This window comes from Leptodactylus fuscus, chromosome 3 (genome assembly GCF_031893055.1).
Source record: "Leptodactylus fuscus isolate aLepFus1 chromosome 3, aLepFus1.hap2, whole genome shotgun sequence".
NCBI lineage: Eukaryota > Metazoa > Chordata > Amphibia > Anura > Leptodactylidae > Leptodactylus > Leptodactylus fuscus.
The window spans coordinates 27,062,354-27,090,045 of record NC_134267.1 but is presented as its reverse complement, the minus strand read 5'-3'; the positions used below and the strand labels follow the sequence as shown (position 1 = coordinate 27,090,045).

The 27,692-nt window shown below is 44.5% G+C and overlaps 1 protein-coding gene across 1 annotated transcript; it reads left to right on the top strand.

Annotated features, from left to right (window-relative positions):
* Positions 1 to 2,688: 2,688 nt before the first annotated feature.
* Positions 2,689 to 27,692, top strand: LOC142197205 (uncharacterized). The gene is made up of 3 exons (XM_075267344.1): positions 2,689 to 2,774; positions 3,210 to 3,317; positions 21,289 to 27,692. The coding sequence occupies exons 1-3, from the start codon at positions 2,702 to 2,704 to the stop codon at positions 23,160 to 23,162; spliced, it is 2,055 nt and encodes a 684-aa protein (XP_075123445.1). The 5' UTR covers positions 2,689 to 2,701; the 3' UTR covers positions 23,163 to 27,692.

Sequence of the window (27,692 nt, the reverse complement as noted above, 5' to 3'; positions counted from 1 at the left end):
ATATGCATTAAACCAAAATTTGACCGGTGCAAAAGTATGGGCACCTCAACAGAAAAGTGACATTAATATTTAGTAGATCCTCCTTTTGCAAAGATAACAGCCTCTAGTCGCTTCCTGTAGCTTTTAATCAGTTCCTGGATCCTGGATGAAGGTATTTTGGACAAACAATTCAAGTTCAGTTAAGTTAGATGGTCGCCGAGCATGGACAGCCCGCTTCAAATCATCCCACAGATGTTCAATGATATTCAGGTCTGGGGACTGGGATGGCCATTCCAGAACATTGTAATTGTTCCTCTGCATGAATGCCTGAGGATTTGGAGCGGTGTTTTGGATCATTGTCTTGCTGAAATATCCATCCTTGGCGTAACTTCAACTTCGTCACTGATTCTTGAACATTATTCTCAAGAACCTGCTGATACTGAGTGGAATCCATGCGACCCTCAACTTTAACAAGATTCCCGATGCCGGCATTGGCCACACAGCCCCAAAGCATGATGGAACCTCCACCAAATATTACAGTGGGTAGCATGTGTTTTTCTTGGAATGCTGTTTGTTTTTGGACGCCATGCATAACGCCTTTTTTTTATAACCAAACAACTCAATTTTTGTTTCCAAAATGAAGCTGCCTTGTCCAAATGTGCTTTTGCATACCTCAGGCAACTCTATTTGTGGCGTACGTGCAGAAACGGCTTCTTTCTCATCACTCTCCCATACAGCTTCTATTTGTGCAAAGTGCGCTGTATTGCTGACTGATGCACAGTGACACCATCTGCAGCAAGATGATGCTGCAGCTCTTTGGAGGTGGTCTGTGGATTGTCCTTGACTGTTCTCACCATTCTTCTTCTCTGCCTTTCTGATATTTTTCTTGGCCTGCCACTTCTGGGCTTAACAAGAACTGTCCCTGTGGTCTTCCATTTCCTTACTATGTTCCTCACAGTGGAAACTGACAGGTTAAATCTCTGAGACAACGTTTTGTATCCTTCCCCTGAACAACTATGTTGAACAATCTTTGTTTTCAGATCATTTGAGAGCGGGCTGTCCATGTTCGGCGACCATCAAACTTAACTGAACTTGAATTGTTTTGTAGAAAGAAATGGTCCAAAATCCCTTCATCCAGGATCCAGGAACTGATTAAAAGCTACAGGAAGCGACTAGAGGCTGTTATCTTTGCAAAAGGAGGATGTACTAAATATTAATGTCACTTTTCTGTTGAGGTGCCCATATTTTTGCACCGGTCAAATTTTGGTTTAATGCATATTGTGCATTTTCTGTTAGTACAATAAACCTCATTTCAATCCTGAAATATTACTGTGTCCATCAGTTATTAGATATATCAAACTGAAATGGCTGTTGCAAACACCAAAATATTTAGAACTAAAAATGATTAAGATTAATAGGGGTGCCCAAACTTTTTCATAGGACTGTAGATAAGATAAATCCTACTACTTCAGTTTGTTTCATTCTTCCTGCTCTGTATCTGCATCTCCTCTCACAATTTGAGCCTGTTGGCACATTTAGATGTCCACATATGGTCTGGACAAAATGGCCGATGTATTGGCCGCATTTCATTGAGTGATCATGGGTGAGATGAGCAGAACTCACCCTAATATACATCACTATGACACAGTAAGTTTAGCTCAGATGAGGTGCGGTCAGTCAGGCTTATGTGAAGGTCACATGGACGGACATAACATAAGTCTGGTTAGTTCTCTCATAGTAATACTTGTCATCTCTCCCAGGAATGGCTGGAGACTGGAAAATCTTTCGGATACCCCACAGACATGCCAATCCCCTTATTGTGTTGTCATTTGGTACTGATCCTTGGGGGTAGTTGATCTGAGCATCTCCAATATGGCTGGTCTTGTGGGGTGTTCATGGTATATTTTAGTTAGTACCTACCAAAAGTGCTCCAAGTAAGGACAACCAATGAACCAGCAACGGGGCCATGCAAACCTAAAGCTCATCAATGGGGCCCGCCTGGTCTGACTGTAGATAAAACCCCCTGGAGCACAAGCTGCTGTAACATGTCTGTCAGCTGGGCTGCATTCACACCTTGTTGCCTGTTTCATTCACACATAGCTGTGGCAGTTTTCTGGCATACAAGGCATAAAAATAGCGACCGTGTTAAAAGGCAATTTGCACAAAAAAATATATTTTTTTAATTTGGTTCTGCGCTGCCTGTGCCACTTTTCCAAGGAGGCCCCATCAGATTTACCATCATTTACACTCGAAATGTGGCGTAAATGATGGGGGAAACATATGGCGGCTACAAGATGGCGCACATTTCCCCTGAATCGTGTCTTATCTACGAGGAGCGCCTGATCATACTGACCTGTGTAAGTTAAAGCGTCTCAAAGTTATTGCCATTTAAAGTGACACATGTCAGTTTTGAAAAAAGAGGCCTGGGCACTTTGGGCTGTGTCCTTAAGGGGTTAATCTGAAAAGGTTTTTTAATTCCAATTTTTTTTTTTCCAGAAAGCCTTGAAAGTCATTGAGTTTTCAGTGTGCTGCCCATCTATTAAGACTGATAGTGGACTGTGCAGGGCCTAGTAGGATGCCTAAGCCTAATACCACTCCTCCCCCTCCCCCTCCGGCCTGCTTTATTATTTCTATCCTGCTTATTTGTCATTTTGTAAAATTTGTCTTTTTTTTTTTTTTTTTTTTTTTTTTTTTTTGGACTAAACCGCACCAAGACTGTGGAATGAGTCGGCACATACAACATCAGGAGCAGTGTTGCACCCCCCAGAGGGGAAATGACCCAGGGGCAATAAATGGTAAGAACATGCTGGGGTCTTGTCTGTATTTATTTTGGGGTCAGAGGTCCGATTTTTTTTTTTTTTTTTTTTTTTTTTTTTTTTGTCTGGGGCCTGATTTTTAAGGAGTTCTGATCTGAGTTCATTCTGGGGTTTGGTCTCAGTTAATATTGGGGGTCTAATCTGGGGTATTAATGTTGAGGTGAGGTCTGGTCTGGTGTTCATATTAGTTTATGGGTTTAATTCAAAGTCTGAATGAACTTGGGGTCCGATCTTTTTAGGCGGGTCTGGGGGGTCTATATTAGTCTGTGGTCTAGGGGGGAAGTGTCTGATTTATTTACGGCTGTGGGCTGAGGTCTGAATTGACTGGGGCTGTAAAGGCGAATTACTGTGAAGTTACACTTATGTGACTGGTTGGGGGTAGAGTAATGGTTTCTGTTCTCCTTTTCTCCTAAGACTGTATTCCTGGGACCAGCAAATCACAGCAGGGGGGCAGCCAGTCATCTGCAGAGGAGACGAGTCCCCCAGTATGGGCAGTACAGAGGGAGAAGGAGCCTGATAATAGTGAGTACAGCCAGTTTCTTCATTGTGCTCCATCATACCTCTCTATAGCAGTCTATGGAGGAAACACAGCTAATACTTGCTGTATACATTACTATTACAGAGAGGCCCCATCACTGTGTCCCATCATATCTCTCTATAGCAGTCTATGGAGGAAGCACAGCTAATACTTACTGTATACATTACTATTACTGAGCGTCTCCATCACTGTGCCCCATCGTACCTCTATAGAAGTCTATGGAGGAAGCACAGCTAATATTTACCGTATACATTACTATTAATGAGGGGCCTGATCACTGTGCTCCATCATATCTCTCTATAGCAGTCTATGGAGGAAGCACAGCTAATATTTACCGTATACATTACTATTACAGAGCGGCCCCATCACTGTGCTCCATCATATCTCTCTATAGCAGTCTATGGAGGAAGCACAGCTAATACTTACTGTATACATTACTATTACTGAGAAGCCTCATCACTGTGCCCCATCATACCTCTCTATAGAAGTCTATGGAGGAAGCACTAATACTTTTACTGAACGGTTCCATCATGTTTTCTGCTTTTCAGTTGTTATAATATTGTTTCCCTCTCCAATTACTTGTTCATCTTATCTGTTGAGAAACAAAGCAGATGCAGCTTTAGTGGAGCAAAACAAGAAGCAAGACTGAGCATGTGCGTCGTGCTCAGTACATTTACTGAGGTGGACACAGAAATCATGTTCAATATACACATAGTAATATAGTCTGTAAGGCTGGACAAAGACATATGTCCATCCCGCTAAACCTATTATCCTACGTAATACCGACACAAAACACTGACCAAATACTGACTGTGTGAAAGCGGCCTTAGGGCAGAGCTATGAAAATGTCTAAAAGATTATCAGGTAGGAGACGCCTCCAAATCTCTCTGTCTAAGGATAACAGTATGAAGTGTCTTCACATGTGACTGAAAACATATTTATTGTGTATTCAGTGTACAATTTAGGTGAATTAATGGTGCCTTATAATCTGTAACCAGGAGCACAGCCATAGGGTTACAATGGTAGCCATCTCTACTGGGACCTTGAGCCTGAAGGGACCCAAAAGCTTCTACAATATAAAAAATACACCAGTACTATAGATGGCCCCTGGGGGCTCTGTTACAGGTTTTGCATTGTGACCCTGGAGTTTCAAGTTGCTGTTCTGTCCATAGCATAAGACTGAGCTTGTTGAATGCTTTTATATTGATATATCTCTTCTCTCTATATTATAAAAATGAATTCTTGTCCGTCCGTCTGTTCTCTTATGCGAACCAAACGACTGGACCAACCTTCACCAAATTTGGTACAGAGATACTTCAGGTACTCGGGAAGGTTTAAGACAAGACTCCAACTTGCTTGGACGTACCGTTGCTGAGATACAGCATTCCAAATACAGTGCCCCCCCCCCTCTTAGCCAATACAAACCTGCAAGTCTTTCACTCATATTCCAACTGCAATACACACGGTCACTCCACATGCATAATACAACACTGATATCCAAACTGAGATACACACATCAGAGGATTAGATACACAGATCAGCACACAGTATCATACGCCAGAGGATTAGATACACGGGTCTGCACACAGTCCCACACACCAGAGGATTAAATATGCACTTCTGCACACAGTTCCACACACTGAAGGATTTGATACGTGCATCTGCACACGGTTCCACATGCCGAAGGATTAGATACAGGCGTCTACACACAGTTCCACACTCCAGAGGATTAGATACGCGCGTCTGCACACAGTTGTACACGCCATAGGATTAGATACATGCGTCTGCACACAGTTCCACACGCCGTAGGATTAGATACACGCCTCTTCACACAACACCACATGGGATGATTAGATACACATGTCTTCATACAGTTTTACACGCCATAGGACTAGATACATGTGTCTGCACACAGTACCACATGCAGTAGGATTAGATACGCGCATCTACACATAGTTCCACACACCGAAGGATTAGATACGCGCCTCTTCACACAATACCACACAGGGGAGGATTAGATACGTGTGTGTGCACACAGTACCACACTTTGGAGGATTAGATACATGCCTCTGCACACAGTACCACAAGCCAGAGAATTAGATACGTGTCTCAGCACACAGTATCACACGGGGGAGGATTAGATACGCGCGTCTGCACACAGTACCACACACCAGAGGATTAGATACGCGCGTCTACACACAGTACCACATTCCATAGGATTAGATACGCGCATCTGCACACAGTACCACATGCCGGGGGATTGGATACACGCGTCTACACACAGTTCCACACGCTGTAGGATTAGATACGTGCCTCTTCACACAATACCACACTGGGGAGGATTAGATACACATGTCTTCACACAGTTTTACACGCCATAGGATTAGATAAACGCGTCTGCACACAGTACCACTTGCCGTAGGATTAGATACGCGTGTCTACACACAGTACCACTTGCCGTAGGATTAGATACGCGTGTCTACACACAGTACCACATGCCGTAGGATTAGATACGCGTGTCTACACACAGTACCACATGCCGTAGGATTAGATACACGCGTCTTCACACAGTACCACATGCAGTAGGATTAGATACGCGCGTCTACACATAGTTCCACACACTGAAGGATTAGATACGCACCTCTTCACACAATACCACACAGGGGAGGATTAGATACGTGTGTTTGCTTACAGTGTCACACTTTGGAGGATTAGATACATGCCTCTGCACACAGTACCACAAGCCAGGGAATTAGATACGCGTCTCAGCACACAGTATCACACGGGGAGGATTAGATACGCGCGTCTGCACACAGTACCACATGCCGTAGGATTAGATACGCGCGTCTGCACACAGTACCACATGCCAGGGGATTGGATACGCGCGTCTACACACAGTTCCACATGCCGTAGGATTAGATACGCGCCTCTTCACACAATACCACACAGGGGAGGATTAGATACATGCCTCTGCACACAGTACCACAAGCCAAAGAATTAGATACGCGCGTCTGCACACAGTACCACATGCCGTAGGATTAGATACGCGCCTCTTCACACAATACCACACAGGGGAGGATTAGATACATGCCTCTGCACACAGTACCACAAGCCAGAGAATTAGATACGCCTCTCAGCACACAGTATCACACGAGGGGAGGATTAGATACGCGCATCTGCACACAGTACCACATGCCGGGGGATTGGATATGCGCGTCTACACACAGTTCCACATGCCGTAGGATTAGATACGCGCCTCTTCACACAATACCACACAGGGGAGGATTAGATACACGTGTCTTCACACAGTTGTACACGCCATAGGATTAGATACACGCATCTGCACACAGTACCACATGCCGTAGGATTAGATACGCGCATCTGCACACAGTACCACCCGCCAGAGTCATTAGATACGCGCGTCTGCACACAGTTTCAATTACTAGAGGATTAGATACGCGACTCTTCACACAATACCACACGGGGAGGATTAGATATGTGCATCTGCACAAAGTACCACACCAACAAGGATTGGATACTTGCATCTAAACACAGTACTACACGGGGAAGGATTAGATACAGATTTACTCCAGGTATTCATAACAACTGATCACAGGTTTTTCACTGACATTCAAAATGAGATACACATAATCACATGACACTTATGGACATACACACAAACAACATACAAAATACACCAGTGCAAAACTGGACAATTCTTATGGGGCTACTACACAAACATAAAATGTAATATACCCGTGCGAAGCCGGGTCCTCCCTCTAGTCTCCCTATATTATAAAAATGAATTTCTGTCTGTCTGTCTGTCTGTCTGTCTGTCTGTTCTCTAATGCGAACCAAACGACTGGACCGATCTTCACCAAATTTGGTACAGAGATACTTCAGGTATCCGGGAAGGTTTAAGACGAGACTCCAACTCGCTTGGACGCACCGTTGCTGAGATAAAGCATTCCAAACACAGTGCCCCCCCTCCTTAGCCGAAACAAACCTGCAAGACTTTCGCTCATATTCCAACTGCAATACACACGGTCACTCCACATGCACAATACAACACTGATATCCAAACTGAGATACACGCATCAGAGGATTAGATACACAGATCAGCACACAGTATCACACGCCAGAGGATTAGATACACGGGTCTGCACACAGTCCCACACACCAGAGGATTAAATACGCACTTCTGCACACAGTTCCACACACTGAAGGATTTGATACGTGCATCTGCACACGGTTCCACATGCCGAAGGATTAGATACAGGCGTCTACACACAGTTCCACACTCCAGAGGATTAGATACGCGAAACTGCACACATTTGTACACACCATAGGATTAGATACACGTGTCTGCACACAGTACCACATGCAGTAGGATTAGATACACGCGTCTACACATAGTTCCACACGCCGAAGGATTAGATACGCGCCTCTTCACACAATACCACACAAGGGAGGATTAGATACGTGTGTGTGCACACAGTAACACACTTTGGAGGATTAGATACATGCCTCCGCACACAGTACCACAAGCCAGAGAATTAGATACGCGTCTCCGCACACAGTATCACACGGGGGAGGATTAGATACGCGCGTCTGCACACAGTACCACACGGGGGAGGATTAGATACGCGCCTCTTCACACAATACCACACAGAGGAGGATTAGATACACGTGTCTTCACACAGTTGTACACGCCATAGGATTAGATACAAGCGTCTGCACACAGTAACACATGCCGTAGGATTAGATACGCGCGTCTACACACAGTACCACATGTCGTAGCATTAGATACTCGTGTCTCCACACAGTACCACTTGCCGTAGGATTAGATACGCGCATCTACACACAGTTCCACACTCCAGAGGATTAGATACGCGCATCTGCACACATTTGTACACGCCATAGGATTAGATACACACGTCTGCACAGAGTACCACATGCCGTAGGATTAGATACATGCGTCTACATACAGTTCCACACTCCAGAGGATTAGATACGTGCGTCTGCACACAGTTGTACACACCATAGGATTAGATACACGTGTCTGCACATAGTACCACATGCAGTAGGATTAGATACGCGCGTCTACACATAGTTCCACACGCCGAAGGATTAGATTCGCGCCTCTTCACACAATACCACACAAGGGAGGATTAGATACGTGTGTGGGCACACAGTAACACACTTTGGAGGATTAGATACATGCCTCCGCACACAGTACCACAAGCCAGAGAATTAGATACGTGTCTCCGCACACAGTATCACACGGGGGAGGGTTAGATACGCGCGTCTGCACACAGTATCACACGGGGGAGGGTTAGATACGCGCGTCTGCACACAGTACCACACGGGGGAGGATTAGATACACGCGTCTGCACACAGTACCACATGCCAGGGGATTGGATACGCGCGTCTACACACAGTTCCACACGCCATAGGATTAGATACGCGCCTCTTCACACAATACCACACAGGGGAGGATTAGATACACGTGTCTTCACACAGTTGTACACGCCATAGGATTAGATACACGCGTCTGCACACAGTAACACATGCCGTAGGATTAGATACGCGCGTCTACACACAGTACCACATGTCGTAGCATTAGATACGCGTGTCTGCACACAGTACCACTTGCCGTAGGATTAGATACGCGCATCTACACACAGTTCCACACTCCAGAGGATTAGATACGCGCATCTGCACACATTTGTACACGCCATAGGATTAGATACACACGTCTGCACAGAGTACCACATGCCGTAGGATTAGATACATGCGTCTACATACAGTTCCACACTCCATAGGATTAGATACGTGCGTCTGCACACAGTTGTACACACCATAGGATTAGATACACGTGTCTGCACATAGTACCACATGCAGTAGGATTAGATACGCGCGTCTACACATAGTTCCACACGCCGAAGGATTAGATTCGCGCCTCTTCACACAATACCACACAAGGGAGGATTAGATACGTGTGTGTGCACACAGTAACACACTTTGGAGGATTAGATACATGCCTCCGCACACAGTACCACAAGCCAGAGAATTAGATACGCGTCTCCGCACACAGTATCACACGGGGGAGGGTTAGATACGCGCGTCTGCACACAGTACCACACGGGGGAGGATTAGATACACGCGTCTGCACACAGTACCACATGCCAGGGGATTGGATACGCGCGTCTACACACAGTTCCACACGCCATAGGATTAGATACGCGCGTCTACACACAGTACCAGATGTTGTAGCATTAGATACGCGTGTCTGCACACAGTACCACTTGCCGTAGGATTAGATACGCGTATCTGCACACATTTGTACACGCCATAGGATTAGATACACACGTCTGCACAGAGTACCACATGCCGTAGGATTAGATACACGCGTTTACATACAGTTCCACACTCCAGAGGATTAGATACGCGCATCTGCACACAGTTGTACACGCCATAGGATTAGATACACGCGTCTGCACACAGTACCACATGCAGTAGGATTAGATACGCGCGTCTACACATCGTTCCACAAGCGGAAGGATTAGATATGCGCCTCTTCACACAATACCACACAGGGGAGGATTAGATACGTGTGTGTGAACACAGTACCACAGTTTGGAGGATTAGATGCATGCCTCTACACACAGTACCACAAGCCAGAGAATTAGATACGCGTCTCAGCACACAGTATCACACGGGGGAGGATTAGATACGTGCGTCTACACACAGTACCACATGTCATAGGATTAGATACACGTGTCTACACATAGTTCCACACACCGAAGGATTAGATATGCGCCTCTTCACACAATACCACACAAGGGAGGATTAGATACGTGTGTGTGCACACAGTACCACACTTTGGAAGATTAGATACATGCCTCTGGACACAGTACCACAAGCCAGAGAATTAGATACGCGTTTCCGCACACAGTATCACACGGGGGAGGATTAGATACGCGTGTCTGCACACAGTACCACACGGGGGAGGATTAGATACGCGCGTCTACACACAGTTCCACACGCCATAGGATTAGATACGCACCTCTTCACACAATACCACACGGGAGGATTAGATACACGTGTCTTCACACAGTTGTACACGCCATAGGATTAGATACACACGTCTGCACAGAGTCCCACATGCCGTAGGATTAGATACACGCATCTACATACAGTTCCACACTCCAGAGGATTAGATATGCACGTCTGCACACAGTTATACACGCCATAAGATTAGATACACACATCTGCACACAGTACTACATGCTGTAAGATTAGATACGCGCGTCTACACACAGTTCCATACGCCAAAGGATTAGATACGCGCCTCTTCACACAATACCACACGGGAGGATTAGATACATGCGTCTGAATACAGGACCACATGCCAGATAATTAGATACGCATCTCAGCACACAGTACCACACGGGGGAGGATTACATACGCGCATCTGCAAACAGTACCACACGCCAGAGGATTAGATACACGCGTCTGCACATAGTACCACATGCTGTAAGATTAGATATGCACGTCTGCACACAGTTTCATTTACTGGAGGATTAGATACGTGCCTCTTCACACAATGCCACACGGGGGAGGATTAGATAAACACATCTGTACACAGTACCACACCAACAAGGATTAGATACTTGCGTCTAAACACAGTACTGCATGGGGAAGGATTAGATACAGCTTTACTCCAGGTATCCATAACAACTGATCACAGGTTTTTCACTGATATCCAAAATGAGATACACATAATCACATGACGCTTATGGACATACACACAAACCACATACAAAATACATCAGTACAAAATTGGACAATTCTTATGAGGCCACTACACAAACATAACATGTAATATATCATATATAATATGTCATCCCTCTAGTCTCCCTATATTATAAAAATGAATTTCTGTCTGTCTGTCTGTTCTCTAATGCGAACCAAACGACTGGACCGATCTTCACCAAATTTGGTACAGAGATACTTCAGGTATCCTGGAAGGTTTAAGACGAGACTCCAACTCACTCGGACGTACCGTTGCTGAGATACAGCATTCCAAACACAGTGCCCCCCCCTTAGCCAATACAAACCTGCAAGTCTTTCACTCATATTCCAACTGCAATACACACGGTCATTCCACATGCACAATACAACACTGATATCCAAACTGAGATACACGCCTCAGAGGATTAGATACACAGATCAGCACACAATATCACACTCCAGAAGATTAGATACACGCGTCTGCACACAGTCCCACAAACCAGAGGATTAAATACGCACTTCTGCACACAGTTCCACACACTGAAGGATTTGATACGTGCGTCTGCACACAGTTCCACATGCCGAAGGATTAGATACACGCATCTGCACAAAGTACCACACCCCGGGGGATTGGATACATGCGTCTGCACACAGTACCACATGCCAAAGGATTGGATACACGCATCTGCACACAGTTCCACGCACCAGGGCATAAGATTTGCATGTCTGCACACAGTACCACATGTCGTCGGATTAGATACGCGCGTCTACACACAGTTCCACACTCCAGAGGATTAGATACGCGCGTCTGCAGACAGTTGTACACGCCATAGGATTAGATACACGTGTCTACACACAGTTCCACACACCAGAGCATAAGATATGCACATCTGCACACAGTACCACATGCCGCAGGATTAGATATGTGTGTCTACACACAGTTCCCCACGCCGTAGGATTAGATACGCGCCTCTTCACACAATACCACACAGGGGAGGATTAGATACGTGTGTCTGCACACAGTACCACACTTTGGAGGATTAGCTACATGCCTCTGCACACAGTACCACAAGTCAGAGAATTAGATGTGCGTCTTAGCACACAGTATCACACGGGGGAGGATTAGATACGCTCATCTGCACATAGTACCACATGCCAGAGGATTAGATACGCGTATCTGCACACAGTACCACACAGGAGAGGATTAGATACGCACATCTGCACACAGTACCACATGCCAGAGGATTAGATACACACATCTGCACACAGTTCCACACGCAATAGGATTAGATACACGCCTCTTCACACAATACCACACAGGGGAGGATTAGATACGTGTGCCTGAATACAGTACCACACTTTGGAGGATTAGATACATGCCTCTGCACACAGTACCACAAGCCAGAGAATTAGATACGCGTCTCAGCACACAGTACCACACAGGGATGATTAGATACGTGCGTCTGCATACAGTACCCCACGCCAGAGGATTAGATATACGCGTCTGCACACAGTAACACATGCCGTAGGATTAGATACGCGCGTCTACACACAGTTCCACACGCCGCAGGATTAGATACGTGCCTCTTAACACAATACCACACAGGTGAGGATTAGATACGTGTGTCTGCACACAGTACCACAAGCCAGGGAATTAGATACATGTCTAAGCACACAGTACAACACGGGGAGGATTAGATACGCGCGTCTGCACAAAGTACCACATGCCTCAGGATTAGATATGTGCCTCTTCACACAATACCACACAGGGCAGGATTAGATACGTGTGTCTGCACACAGTACCACACTTTGGAGGATTAGATATATGCCTCTGCACAAAGTACCACAAGCCAGAGAATTAGATACGCATCTCAGTACCACATGCCAGAGGATTAGATACGCGCATCTGCACATAGTACCACATGCCGTAGGATTAGATACACGCATCTACACACAGTTACACACGCCGTAGGATTAGATACGCGCCTTTTCACACAATACCACACAAGGGAGGATTAGATACGCACATCTGCACACAGTTCCACACACCAGAGGATTAGATAAGCACGTCTGCACACAGTACCACATGCCGTAGGATTAGATACACGAGTCTGCTTACAGTTCCACATGCCAGACGATGAGATACGCACGTCTTCACACAGTTGTACACGCTATAGGATTAGATACATGCATCTGCATACAGTACCACATGCTGTAGGATTAGATACGCGTGTCTACACACAGTTCCACACGCCGTAGGATTAGATACGTGCCTCTTCACACAGTACCACACTTTGGAGGATTAGATACATGCCTCTGCACACAGTACCACATGCCAGATAATTAGATACGCGTCTCAGCACACAGTACCACACTGGGGAGGATTAGATACGCGCATCTGCACACAGTACCTCACGCCAGAGGATTAGATACACCTGTCTGCACACGGTACCACAACGCCAGAAGATTAGATATGCGCATCTGCACGTAGTACCACATGCCGTAAGATTAGATATGCACGTCTGCACACAGTTTCACTTACTGGAGGATTAGATACGTGCCTCTTCACACAATGCCACTCAGGGGAGGATTAGATACACACATCTGCACACAGTACCACACGCTGGAGGATTAGATATGTGCATCTGCAAACAGTACCACACCAACAAGGATTAGATACTTGAGTCTAAACACAGTACTACACGGGGAAGGATTAGATACAGCTTTACTCCAAGTATCCATAACAACTGATCATAGGTTTTTCACTGATATCCAAAATGAGATACACACAATCACATGACGCTTATGGACATACACACAAACAACATACAAAATACACCAGTGCAAAATTGGACATTTCTTATGGGGCCACTACACAAACATAAAATGTAATATACCCGTGCGAAGCCGGGTCCTCCCTCTAGTATATTATATATCTCTCTATATTATAAAAATGAATTTCTGTCTGTCTGTCTGTTCTCTAATGCGAACCAAACGGCTGGACCGATCTTCACCAAATTTGGTACAGAGATACTTCAGGTATCCAGGAAGGTTTAAGACGAGACTCCAACTCATTCGGACGTACCGTTGCTGAGATACAGCATTCCAAACACAATGCCCCCCCTTAGCTAATACAAACCTGCAAGTCTTTCACTTATATTTCAACTGCAATACACACGGTTACTCCACATGAACAATACAACATGTATCAGAGGATTAGATACACAGATCAGCACACAGTATCACACGCCAGAAGATTAGATACACGCGTCTGCACACAGTCCCACAAATCAGGGGATTAAATACGCGCTTCTGCACACAGTTCCACACACTGAAGGATTTGATACTTGCGTCTGCACACAGTTCCACACACTGAAGGATTTGATACGTGCGTCTGCACACAGTTCCACATGCCGAAGGATTAGATAGACGCGTCTTCCCAAAGTACCACACGCTGGGGGATTGGATACACGCGTCTGCACACAGTACCACATGCCAAAGGATTGGATACATGCATCTTCACACAGTACCACACCCTGGGGAATTGGATACATGCGTCTGCAAACAGTACCACATGCCAAAGGATTGGATACATGCATCGGCACACAGTTCCACACACAGAGCATAAGATATGCACGTCTGCACACAGTACCACATGCTGTCGGATTAAATACATGCGTCTGCACACAGTTCCACACTCCAGAGGATTAAATACGCGCTTCTGCACACAGTTCCACACACTGAAGGATTAGATACGTGTGTCTGCACACGGTTCCACATGCCGAAGGATTAGATACACACGTCTGCACACAGTACCACACGCTGGGGGATTGGATAAATGCGTCTGCACACAGTACCACATGCCAAAGGATTGCATACACGCATCTGCACACAGTACCACACACCAGAGCATAAGATATGCACGTATGCACTTAGTACCACACGCCGTAGGATTAGATACGCGCCTCTTCACACAATACCACACAGGGGAGGATTAGATACACGTGTCTTCACACAGTTGTACACGCCATAGGATTAGATACACGCGTCTGCACACGGTACCACATGCCGTAGGATTAGATACGCGCATCTGCACACAGTACCACCCGCCAGAGTCATTAGATACGCGCGTCTGCACACAGTTTCAATTACTGGAGGATTAGTTACACGCCTCTTCACACAATACCACACGGGGAGGATTAGATATGTGCATCTGCACAAAGTACCACACCAACAAGGATTGGATACTTGCATCTAAACACAGTACTACACGGGGAAGGATTAGATACAGATTTACTCCAGGTATTCATAACAACTGATCACAGGTTTTTCACTGACATTCAAAATGAGATACACATAATCACATGACACTTATGGACATACACACAAACAACATACAAAATACACCAGTGCAAAACTGGACAATTCTTATGGGGCTACTACACAAACATAAAATGTAATATACCCGTGCGAAGCCGGGTCCTCCCTCTAGTCTCCCTATCTTATAAAAATGAATTCTTGTCTGTCCGTCTGTCTGTCTGTCTGTGCTCTAATGCGAACCAAACGACTGGACCGATCTTCACCAAATTTGGTACAGAGATACTTCAGGTATCCGGGAAGGTTTAAGACGAGACTCCAACTCGCTCGGATGTACCGTTGCTGAGATGCAGCATTCCAAACACAGTGCCCCCCCCCTTAGCTAATACAAACCTGCAAGTCTTTCACTCATATTCCAACTGCAATACACACGGTCACTCCACATGCACAATACAACACTGATATCCAAACTGAGATACACAGATCAGCACACAGTATCACACGCCACAGGATTAGATACACGGGTCTGCACACAGTCCCACACACCAGAGGATTAAATACGCATTTCTGCACACAGTTCCACACACTGAAGGATTTGATACGTGCATTTGCATACGGTTTCACATGCCAAAGGATTAGATACAGGCATCTACACACAGTTCCACACTCCAGAGGATTAGATACGTGCGTCTGCACACATTTGTACACGCCATAGGATTAGATACACGCGTCTGCACACAGTTCCACATTCCAGAGGATTAGATACGCGCATCTGCACACAGCTGTACATGCCATAGGATTAGATACACGTGTCTGCACACAGTACCACATGCAGTAGGATTAGATATGCGCGTCTACACATAGTTCCACACGCCAAAGGATTAGATATGCACGTCTGCACACAGTACCACACTGGGGAGGATTAGATACACGCGTCTACACACAGTACCACATGCCATAGGATTAGATACGCGCATCTGCACACAGTACCACATGCCGGGGGATTGGATACGCGCGTCTACACACAGTTCCACACGCCGTAGGATTAGATACGCGCCTCTTCACACAATACCATACAGGGGAGGATTAGATACACGTGTCTTCACACAGTTGTACACGCCATAGGATTAGATACACGGGTCTGCACACAGTCCCACACACCAGAGGATTAAATACGCATTTCTGCACACAGTACCACATGCCATAGGATTAGATATGTGCGCCTGCACACGGTTCCACATGCCGAAGCATTAGATACAGGCGTCTACACACAGTTCCACACTCCAGAGGATTAGATACACAGATCAGCACACAGTATCACACGCCAGAGGATTAGATACACGGGTCTCCACACAGTCCCACACACCAGAGGATTAAATACGCATTTCTGCACACAGTTCCACACACTGAAGGATTTGATACAAGCGTCTGCACACGGTTCCACATGCCGAAGGATTAGATACAGGCGTCTACACACAGTTCCACACTCCAGAGCATTAGATACGTGCGTCTGCACACATTTGTACACGCCATAGGATTAGATACACACGTCTGCACAGAGTACCACATGCCGTAGGATTAGATACACGCGTCTACACACAGTTCCACATTCCAGAGGATTAGATACGCGCGTCTGCACACAGTTGTACACGCCATAGGATTAGATACACGCGTCTGCAGACAGCACCACATGCAGTAGGATTAGATACGCGCGTCTACACATAGTTCCACACGCCAAAGGATTAGATACGCGCCTCTTCACACAATACCACACGTTGGAGGATTAGATACGTGTCTCTGCACACAGTACCACAAGCCAGAGAATTAGATACGCGTCTCAGCAAACAGTACCACACGGGGGAGTATTATATACGCGTTTCTGCACACAGTACTACATGCCGTAGGATTAGATACGTGCGTCTACACACAGCTCCACATGCCGTAGGATTAGATACATGCCTCTTCACACAATACCACACAGGGGAGGATTAGATATGTGTGTATGCACACAGTACCACACAGGGGAGGATTAGATACATGCTTCTGCACACAGTACCACAAACCAGAGAATTAGATACGCATCTCAGCACACAGTACCTCACGGGGAGGATTAGATACGTGCGTCTGCACACAGTACCACATACCGTAGGATTAGATACGCGCGTCTACACACAGTTCCACATGCTGTAAAATTAGATACGAGCCTCTTCACACAATACCACATAGGGGAGGATTAGATATGTGCATCTGCACACAGTACCACACGACCAAGGGTTAGATATGTGCGTCTGCACACAGTTCCACACGCTAAAGGATTAGATACATTTGTCTGCACAAAGTACCACACGGGGGAGGATTAGATATGCACCTTTTCACACAATACCACACAGGGGAGGATTAGATACGCACATCTGCACACAGTTCAACACGCTGGAGGATTATATATGCATGTTTTCACATAGCACCACCGCCAGAGGATTAGATACGCGCATCTACACACAATACCACACGGGGAGGATTAGATACGCGAAACTGCACACAGTACCACATGCCAGAGGATTGGATATGCACGTCTGCACACAGTTCCATACGCCAGAGGATTAGAAACGCACGTCTGCACACAGTACCACATGCCGTAGGATTAGATACGTGCGTCTGCATACAGTATCGCATGCTGTAGGATTAGATACGCGCGTCTACACACAGTTCCACATGCCGTAGGATTAGATACGTGCTTGTTCACACAATACCACACAGGGGAGGATTAGATACATGCGTCTGAACACAGTACCACATGCCAAAAGATTAGATACACGCGTCTGCACACAGTACCACACGCCGTTTTTCACTGATATCCAAAATGAGATACACATAATCACATGACGCTTATGGACATACACACAAACCACATACAAAATACGCCAGTGCAAAACTGGACAATTCTTATGGGGCCTCTACACAAACATAAAATATAATATAACCGTGCGAAGCCGGGTCCTCCCTCTAGTACCTTATCAAATGAAAATGAGACTCCCTACACAAAAAGAAGAGGTCAAAATCCCATATATCAGAAAATACAACCTCAGCTCTGCTCTGGGGTCTTTGTTAGCTTAGGAGTCTGGTTTGAGATCTAAATTAATTTTTCACAGTTTCAATTTTTTTTTTCTAAATCTTACAATGAGTGTAAATAGTGACATATCCGACTGTATGACACAAAATTGCATCGGACTAAGCTCAAACTGTGGAGGAAAGTGGAAGGGAACTAGGTATACTGAGGGGGCAATTGAATGGTAACAGGATATACTGAGGATGACAAGAGACTGCAGAAATTTAGCGGGACTATGTATGAACTGTTGGGGTAACTGTAAGGACAATATATACTGAGGGGGACAAGAAACTGGATAGTAGACAGTATATACTGTGGGGACAACTGTAAGGGCATTATAATTATGGGGCCACTAAGGAGGCATTGTACTATATGAGGGCCACTGAGGGGGCTTTATAATTTGGGCGGTCAGCTCTTCCATCCCTTGAGCAGTTGCCTTCCTCTAACTTTGTCGTCCTCCTGTCTCAAATATGGTCAACTTCTAGCTTTCCTTTGAAAATCCTTCCTGATCCCATTGCTTTCCTCTAGTCCAACAGATCTGGAAAGTGCCCTCTTGAACTCCTACGTGCGCAGTCTCTGTACTCTGTGGTTTCCTCCTTAGGGCAGTGATGCTGGGTAGCCTTTCTTACACCAGTTCAGATAAGAATCTCTAGCTGCGACTCTTCCCTGCTGACTGGGATAGGTCTTATTTGCCAACAAGCTCCTGCAGTGCGCAAGAGAAGACCTTTAAGATTCTGACCCAATGGTATCATTGTCCTGTTCTCCGCCACAGATTATACCCTGGCATTTCTGATCGGTGTTTGCACTGTGGTTCTGACAAGGAAACACTCTTTCATGTTTGGTGGGATTTAGGACTGATTAAACCCTTTTTGGAATTAGTGTTTGATATATATGCTAAGGTCAGTGGCCGCTCCCTTACACCTTCCCCTCAGTTGGCTCTTTTCTGTTATGCCTGACAAGATCTCGGCGGTGAAGAAGGACCTTTTGCTACACTTCCTCATGGCTTCCAGAACTGTTATATAACAGTTATAACTGTTGTTCATGTTATTTGATGTTACACCAAGTCACCTTGTACACTTTATAGGTACAGGTACACTACTTATTTGTCGCTGCATATGTATTTCACGAGCAGCCATGTTTTGGTAGTCTTTTTTTGTATCATTTCAATACACTTTTGGACTCGCGCATGCGCAGTTGGGTATACTTTTATATAGATCCTTTCAGCCCTGGAGTTACGCGAGTTTGCAATATCCTGCGCATGCGCGCTATTAGAGAATGCGCAGCGATATATTCGCTTTATGTAGTATTGTTACAATGATATTCCGGCCGTCTTTTGGGGTTTTGGATCTGTTTTAACGTATGTGGTGTCTACTTCACCGCCTAGTATTGTATATGGGTTACATCTCATACAAATCTGCAATTTTTCTCCTGATTCTGGGATTGTCTCTAAGGCTGCTTTCACACGGAGTAACGCTCCGCTCATTCTGACATGTAAACACGTGTTAGAGTGAGCGCGGTAAAACAAAATCCCATTGACTTCAATGGGTGCCGTCTACACATTGAAATCAATGGATTAAAAAGCCTCCCATTGATTTCAATGGGTAGCGCGTGTAAGACGGCCCCCATTGAAGTCAATGGGATTAAGTTTTACAGCGCTAACTCTGACACGTGTTTACGTGTTAGAATGAGCGGAGCGTTACTCCGTGTGAAAGCAGCCTAAGACTCCGCTCCAGGATATCTACTCACTGAAGACGCAGTGCCCTTCCCGCTCATCTGCCCTTGTGTCCTCACCTTTTGTGTCTCCAACTCCTTTGTTCTATGGCTACTTGTTCCACTGTTACCCCCTCTGATTTGTCAGTGTTAGTAGTTTTTCTGTCTAAGTTGTGATGATATAGGGGAAGGAGGCTACTTATGGAAACTTGGCACAGGGCCCGCCATTGTGTTAAAACAGCCCTGGTTGGAGTGCCCTTGATCTTGGTGCAAGTTTGAGGAATCAGGAGACACATAAACAATGCAAAAATACGGGGCTGAGGCTTCTACACGGTTCTCCTGGAGTTTGGTCATTGTCTCTCTCTAGTTTTAGACAGTCTTCGCAAAAAGTGTGGTCTTTTCTCTTCCATAAAATCACATACCTACTATTACCCAAGGTGGAGGGTAAAGATTGTTCATCTGTCCTGGTTGTAGCTGTGATTTACAGACAAAAATTCTCTTCATAGCAAAATGGCTCCTCTCCTTCATGATTGTGGTATTGACGCTAGTCCTGATTTGTCCTGAATCTAGTCCTGACTTGTAACTGCCAGGCTGGATCTGTTTCATACCTCCACTCTCTAGCTGGAAAGGTAAGGAACTGAAGACTGACGAGTTCTTCCTCCAGACTAGAATAATCTAAGGTCTGGAGATGAACCGTCTACCTAGCATCAGCCACGTTGGTTTAATCCACTAAAAGTTACATCAGATAAAAACAGCATAATACATGTCCTTTGGTGATGTTCACACTGGGACTCTACAATACTGTATGGTCTGGATGGAAACACGAGATTATAATCTGGGACCTATGTAGTCAGCACTGTCATTAGTTATTTATTATCTCTGGTCCTTCATCACTCTTATATATATTATAGATATTCAGTGGGACATACACTATATATATTATATAAGTATATATCACTAAAGCTTCATTGGTTAATAAAATATCTATTATTTTTGTTTGAAGACAATCTTGTATCTTTTTGCAGGTGAAAATGGGATGAGAGGCTCCGGTGGACATCTCCATTTATCTCCCTACCATGAAGTAGAAGATAACAATATCACACAAGATAATTCAGTAATTCCTAATGTACCCCCAGTCCTTCAGAGCAGCGCTCCATCCACTGATACTGCTGGTCACAAGAAACCTTCATCCAATCAATTCAGGACTGGCAAAGCAAGAACTGGACATAAGCTGGGGGAAATAGTCCGGAAGCATTCTGATAAGACATATGAGAAGATTCAGGGAGATGAGAATTCATTTTCATGTTCAGAATGTGGGAAACATTTCAGGAAAAAATCTAAATTTCTGAAGCATTTGAGAACTCACACAAGAGAGAAGCCATTTTCATGTTCAGAATGTGATAAATGTTTTAATTGCAAATCACAACTTATGCGTCACCTAAGAATTCACACAGGAGAGAAGCCATTCTCATGTTCAGAATGTGAGAAATGTTTTTCTAGCAAACCAGGTCTTGAGGACCATCTAAGAATTCACACAGGAGAGAAGCCATTCTCATGTCCTGAATGTGAGCAATGTTTTGCTTGGAAATCAGGACTTGAGAGGCATCTGATCAGTCACACAGGGAAGAAGCCATATTCATGTTCTGAATGTGAGAAATGTTTTAATCAAAAATCGGAACTTGTGAGGCATCAGCGAAATCACACAGGAGAGAAGCCATTCTCATGTCCTGAATGTGATAAATGTTTTACTTGGGAAACACAACTTGTGAGGCATCTGAGAAGTCACACAGGAGAGAAGCCATATTCATGTTCAGAATGTGACAAACATTTTAGTTTGCAAAATGATCTTGTCAATCATCAGAGAATTCACAGAGGAGAGAAGCCATTTTCATGTCCTGAATGTGCGAAATGTTATTTTACCAAATCAGGTCTTGAGGACCATATAAGAATTCACACTGGGGAGAAGATATATCCGTGTCCTGAATGTGATAAAAGTTTTAATTGGAAATCAGTTCTTGTGAGGCATCTAAGAAGTCACACAGGAGAGAAGCCATATTCATGTCCTGAATGCGAGATATGTTTTAATCGAAAATCGGGACTTGTGAGGCATCAGCGAATTCACACAGGAGAGAAGCCATTTTCATGTCCTGAATGTGAGAAATGTTTTAATCGGAAATCATATCTTGTGCATCACCAGAGAATTCACACAGGAGAGAAGCCATTCTCATGTTCTGAATGTGATAAATGTTTTGCTTGGAAATCAGAACTTGTGAGGCATCTGAACAGTCACACAGGAGAGAAGCCATATTCATGTTCTGAATGTGAGAAATGTTTTAATCGGAAATCACATCTTGTGCATCACCAGAGAACTCACACAGGGGTGAAGCCATTTGCATGCCCTGAATGTGAGAAATGTTTTAGTTGGAAAAAGGATCTTTTGGATCATCAGAGAATTCACACAGGAGAGAAGCCATTCTCATGTTCTGAATGTGATAAATGTTTTGCTTGGAAATCACATCTTGTGCATCACCAGAGAATTCACACAGGAGAGAAGCCATTCTCATGTTCAGAATGTAACAAATGTTTTAATTGTAAATCACGTCTTAGGTGTCACCTAAGAATTCACACAGGAGAGAAGCAATTTTCATGTCCTGAATGTGAGAAATGTTTTAATCAGAAATCACATCTTGTGCAGCACCAGAGAATTCACACAGGAGAGAAGCCATTCTCATGTCCTGAATGTGAGAAATGTTTTGATTGGAAGTCAAACCTTGTGAAACATCTAAGAGATCACACAGGGGAGAAGCCATATTCATGTTCAGAATGTGACCAATGTTTCAGTCAGAGAGAAAATCTTATGAAGCATCTAAAAAGTCACACAGGAGAGAAGCCATTGTAACACTGAAGCGTACTTACACATTTGGACAACTTTTTTTCTATCTTAATTTTTATTAAAATTTTATATTAAACTCTACAAAGAACAATATACCGTATATACTCGAGTATAAGCTGACCCGAGTATAAGCCGACCCCCCTAATTTTACCACAAAAAACTGGGAAAACTTATTGACTCGAGTATAAGCCTAAGGGGGGAATGCAGCAGCTACTGGAAAATTTAAAAAATTAAAATGGTCGGAGTTTTTGGGTGCAGTAGTTGCTGGGTGATGGGGAATGGGAGGGGGGTGTTTTGGTTGTCTGTCTGCCCCTTCCCTGAGCTTGAGGACTGTTTTTTCCCCCCCCACTTGGAATTCAGTCTGGCTGAATATAGGGTATATGCAGTGCTCCTATTAACCCCTTCCCGACAGAACAGAAGTACTGCAGATACCCTATATTCAGTAGACCGGGCACTTTCAGACACAGGGATACCTAATGTGTATGCGTTTCTGTAATGACCAACCGTTAGCTCGGAGTACAGTTGCAGCAGCCTCATTCATGGATAACATCAGTGGGACGTCTATGTAAACTAAGGAGGGTTAAAAGCAATGTACCATGGGATATTATGCAAATTTGAAGGGATCTGTTGTCATCATGTTCCAAAAGTCTGTGCTGGTCTCTTTTCCATTCTATAGAGTGGGGGAGGAGTACATGGCGACTTTATTCGCAACTCCCATTGTATGATCAAAACTTGGTATACCGCCCTGTGACTCCTTTACTAATATAAGTGAATGGAATCACATTGTGACCACAAAACTGTTGCAACTTCTAGTCTCCAAAAATTTGTCAGGGCTCTACTTTTTGCAGCCAGAAGTTGAAGTACCCCTGGAGTGGCAATGTGGCCCCATTCACTTACAGTAGTCACAAGGTGGCCCAAACCTTATATTACCACAGCTATGAACAGTCTCTTTACCACGGGGATTTATGAGCCGTTGTCACAACCCCTCCCATTTATTAGGGCCTTATTCACACTCCCTGTTCTTAGCAGCTGTTATATACTGTATCTGCCGGACATGTGCACCTTGTACGTCTCTTTTTGATGGCCGATTGTTATCTCTAATACCTCTGATACCTCTAATGAATTCTCCTTATATTTCCCCCTCTTGACAACCCATTATTCTAATAAAACCATACGGCTGCTTACTGTCCCCTGACAACTGAGCCCACTGATCTAGTCCACCCTGCACTGTACAATGGACAAACTATTGGGGCCTTCAGCATACATGGTGAAACAATAGAAGTGGGCGTGGTTAAGTCCCTGTTCCATAGTGTGATTATAGGGAGAGATGTTCCTCTATTTTGGGATATGTGGAAAAAGCAGAGTTTACCGTGTCCTAAAACTATGAATGTTGGTAATATCTTGCCTAAGGTTTATCCTGATCCTTTTGATCCTGGCAGGGAAACACCAGCTGTAGGGGTGACCCAAGATGGTAATGATTTTCCCCTGTCTGTGTTATCTGGTGATGCTGAAGGTCAGGAGGGAGTTCCCGAGATGCCGAAGCTCGACGTGTCCCGTGACAATTTTAGGACTGCTCAAATGAGAGATCCTAATCTTGCTCGTGCCAGAGGAAACGTAAATGTAATAAATGGTGAACCCCAGTATCCAGATGCTGATAAGGAGTTTCTGTTTGTCCATGAATCAGGAACTACTGTATAGGGTGAACTAAATACGGGAAGAAATTGTTGAACAATTCCGTTCCTTAGTTATCCCGGTTTTCGTCCATATGCTAATTTGACGTCTACACCTCTTCTTTCCTGCTCGGCCATAGTAAAATGGGCGACTGCGCCTGCTACGCATGTCCTTTGGCCATTTTCCTGTGGTCTCTCACGTTCGGCCCTGGAAAAATGGTGATGGACATGTGCAGTCGGAGTTTTTTTAAGAAAATGTGATGGGACAAAGCAGAAGAAGCAGAGGAGGTGAACAAGAAGAAGGCGGCACTGGATAGTTTTCTCACAGCACAGGGATGCCTCCAATGCTGTTCTAAGGAACGGTGGCGCAGAGAAGACATCGAAAGGCAGGGGAAGAATAGCCTTTTTTAAGGCTATTCCGATGTGGGTTTGGCTTAAAACTGGATTCCAATGATAGAATCTCTTTAAACACCTGCGACCCTCTGTATATCACCCCCAGACAGATGGCCTAGAGGAGAGGTTCAATAAAACCCTTAAGGGCATGTTAAAGAGGGTGGTTAGCAAGGACGGCAAAGACTGGGTTTGCTTACTACCCTATTTAATGTTTGCAAATCGGGAGGTAACCTAGGTGTTTCCCCATTTCAGTTGGTGTATGGTAGACACCCATTTGGTCTCCTAGACATAGCTAAGGAAACCTGGGAACAAGAGCAAATTCCTTACAGGAATGTAATTGAACATATTACCCTGATGCAGGACAGAATTGCAGCAGTCATGCCCATTGTAAAGGAACATATGGAACAGGCCCAAATGTCCCAGAGCTGTGTCTATAACAGAACGGCTAAACTTAGAACCTTTAGTCCAGGTGATCGGGTGTTGGTATTGGTTCCAACAGCAGAAAGAAAATGGCAAGGGCCATATGAAATTATTGAAAGAGTCGGGGAAGTAAATTATAAGGTCCACCAGCAGGGCAAGAGAAAGCCCAAAAAAATATACCATATAAATTTACTAAAACCCTGGAAAAACAGGGAAGTGTTGGCATCAGTAGGTACCCCTAGCAAGGTTACTACTGAAGGGCATATAAAAAAGATGAGAAAAAGGGGGGCACTCACCAGGGCGTATGTTTCATAAAAACAGATTGCACAAAATTGTCCACATAAGGCTTGAAGAAGTGCACATAGCATGAAATGGTCGTTGCCTGGCTAATGTTGTGCAATCTCTCTCTCTCCCCAAACACTGTCAGTTGTTTTATTTGAAGATGGAATAAAGGACTGTTTTTACACAAAAATATGCCCTGGTGAGTTCCCCCCTTTTCTCATCTTTTTTATATGCTATTTATTGTCTTTATACGGGGTGTTGTGCACCACTATAGGGGGCAGTTTCATATTTGCCATGCTCCTGTTTTTGATTGACTAGTTATATGATCGGCAGTATGTCCTATAGGTCCTAGCTGTGCCACCTATCACTTTTCTTTGTTTTACTACTGAAGGGGTAAATACTCCTGGCAAGGCTTCACCCAAGGAGCACATAGCAAAGACCCTGTCTAAGGCACAGAAACAGGAGTCAAAAGAGTTGGTACAGAAAAATAATGATGTGTTTTCTGAGTTGCTTGGGCGCACCCATCTGATAGAACATGACATTGTTACCGAGCCGCAGATATGGGGTAATCTAAAACCGTACCAGGTACCTGAAGCTCATAGACAAGCCATATCTGAGGAGGTCAAAGATACGTTGGCACTTGGGGTAATTGAGGAGTCCAAGAGTGACTGGTCGAATCCCATTGTTTTGATTCGTAAGCCAGATGGTTCCATAAGATTCCAATAATTTCCATAAGCTGAATGAAGTTTCAAAATTTGATGCCTACCCAATATCCAGAGTCGATGAGTTAATCGAGAGGTTGGGACATGCCAGGTATTTCTCCACCCTCGACTTAACCAAAGGGTAGTGGCAGGTGCCGCTCACTAAGAAGCCAGATTAAAAACTGCATTTGTCACCCCAGATGGTTTATTTCAATATGTGACTATGCCGTTTGGGTTACATGGGGCTCCAGCAACCTTCCAGAGATTGATGGACAGAGTCCTTAAGCCCCATCAAAGGCACGCTTCAGCTCATTTAGATGACATTGTCATCTTTAGTTCAGACTTGGAAAGTCACTTAAAAAAAGTTCAAGCTGTACTAAATTCTCTCCAGGCAGCCGGATTAACAGCAAACCCACAAAAGTGTGCTTTGGGTCTTGGAGAGGCGCGATACTTGAGGTATGTAATAGGAAGAGGGGTAATAAAACCCCAGGTTAACAAATTTATTTAAAATTGGCCCTGGCCTTTAAATAAAAAACAAGTGTGAGGGGTTAATTCCAGTTCCTAAAACTGTAACTTAGAAAAATAGAGAAAAATAAGCTAACCCTGAGCGTATAGCCAGAAGTAACAGATAAGATGCTTCCCCAGTAACCCTGAGGCTTATATTTTGACTAAATGTGCTGATCTTTGTGTCTTTGTGCGTATTAGAATATATCTAGTTAAAACCACTGCCCCTCCGTACTACATGCTGGCGGATGCAAGTTACCATATTTGTACATCGTAATACTTGATGGCCATAACAAGACGCATAAAGTTCACAAGCTATGAAGTCAGTTCTAATCTCTTGTTTTGTCTGTTATCCACTAGCATGAAACTTGGAAAGTCATGGCATCCATTTCATCAGACTGTGCTAACATAATTACACACTAAAATGGATGACACGGACAACCATGTGTTAACTCATGTATTGTTTATATACGTATTCATAGTTTGTAAACGCCCATTTTGTACTTTGACCAATGATAATTCATATTTCTATATGATGTAGTTTGTTATGCCTAATTTAGCATACA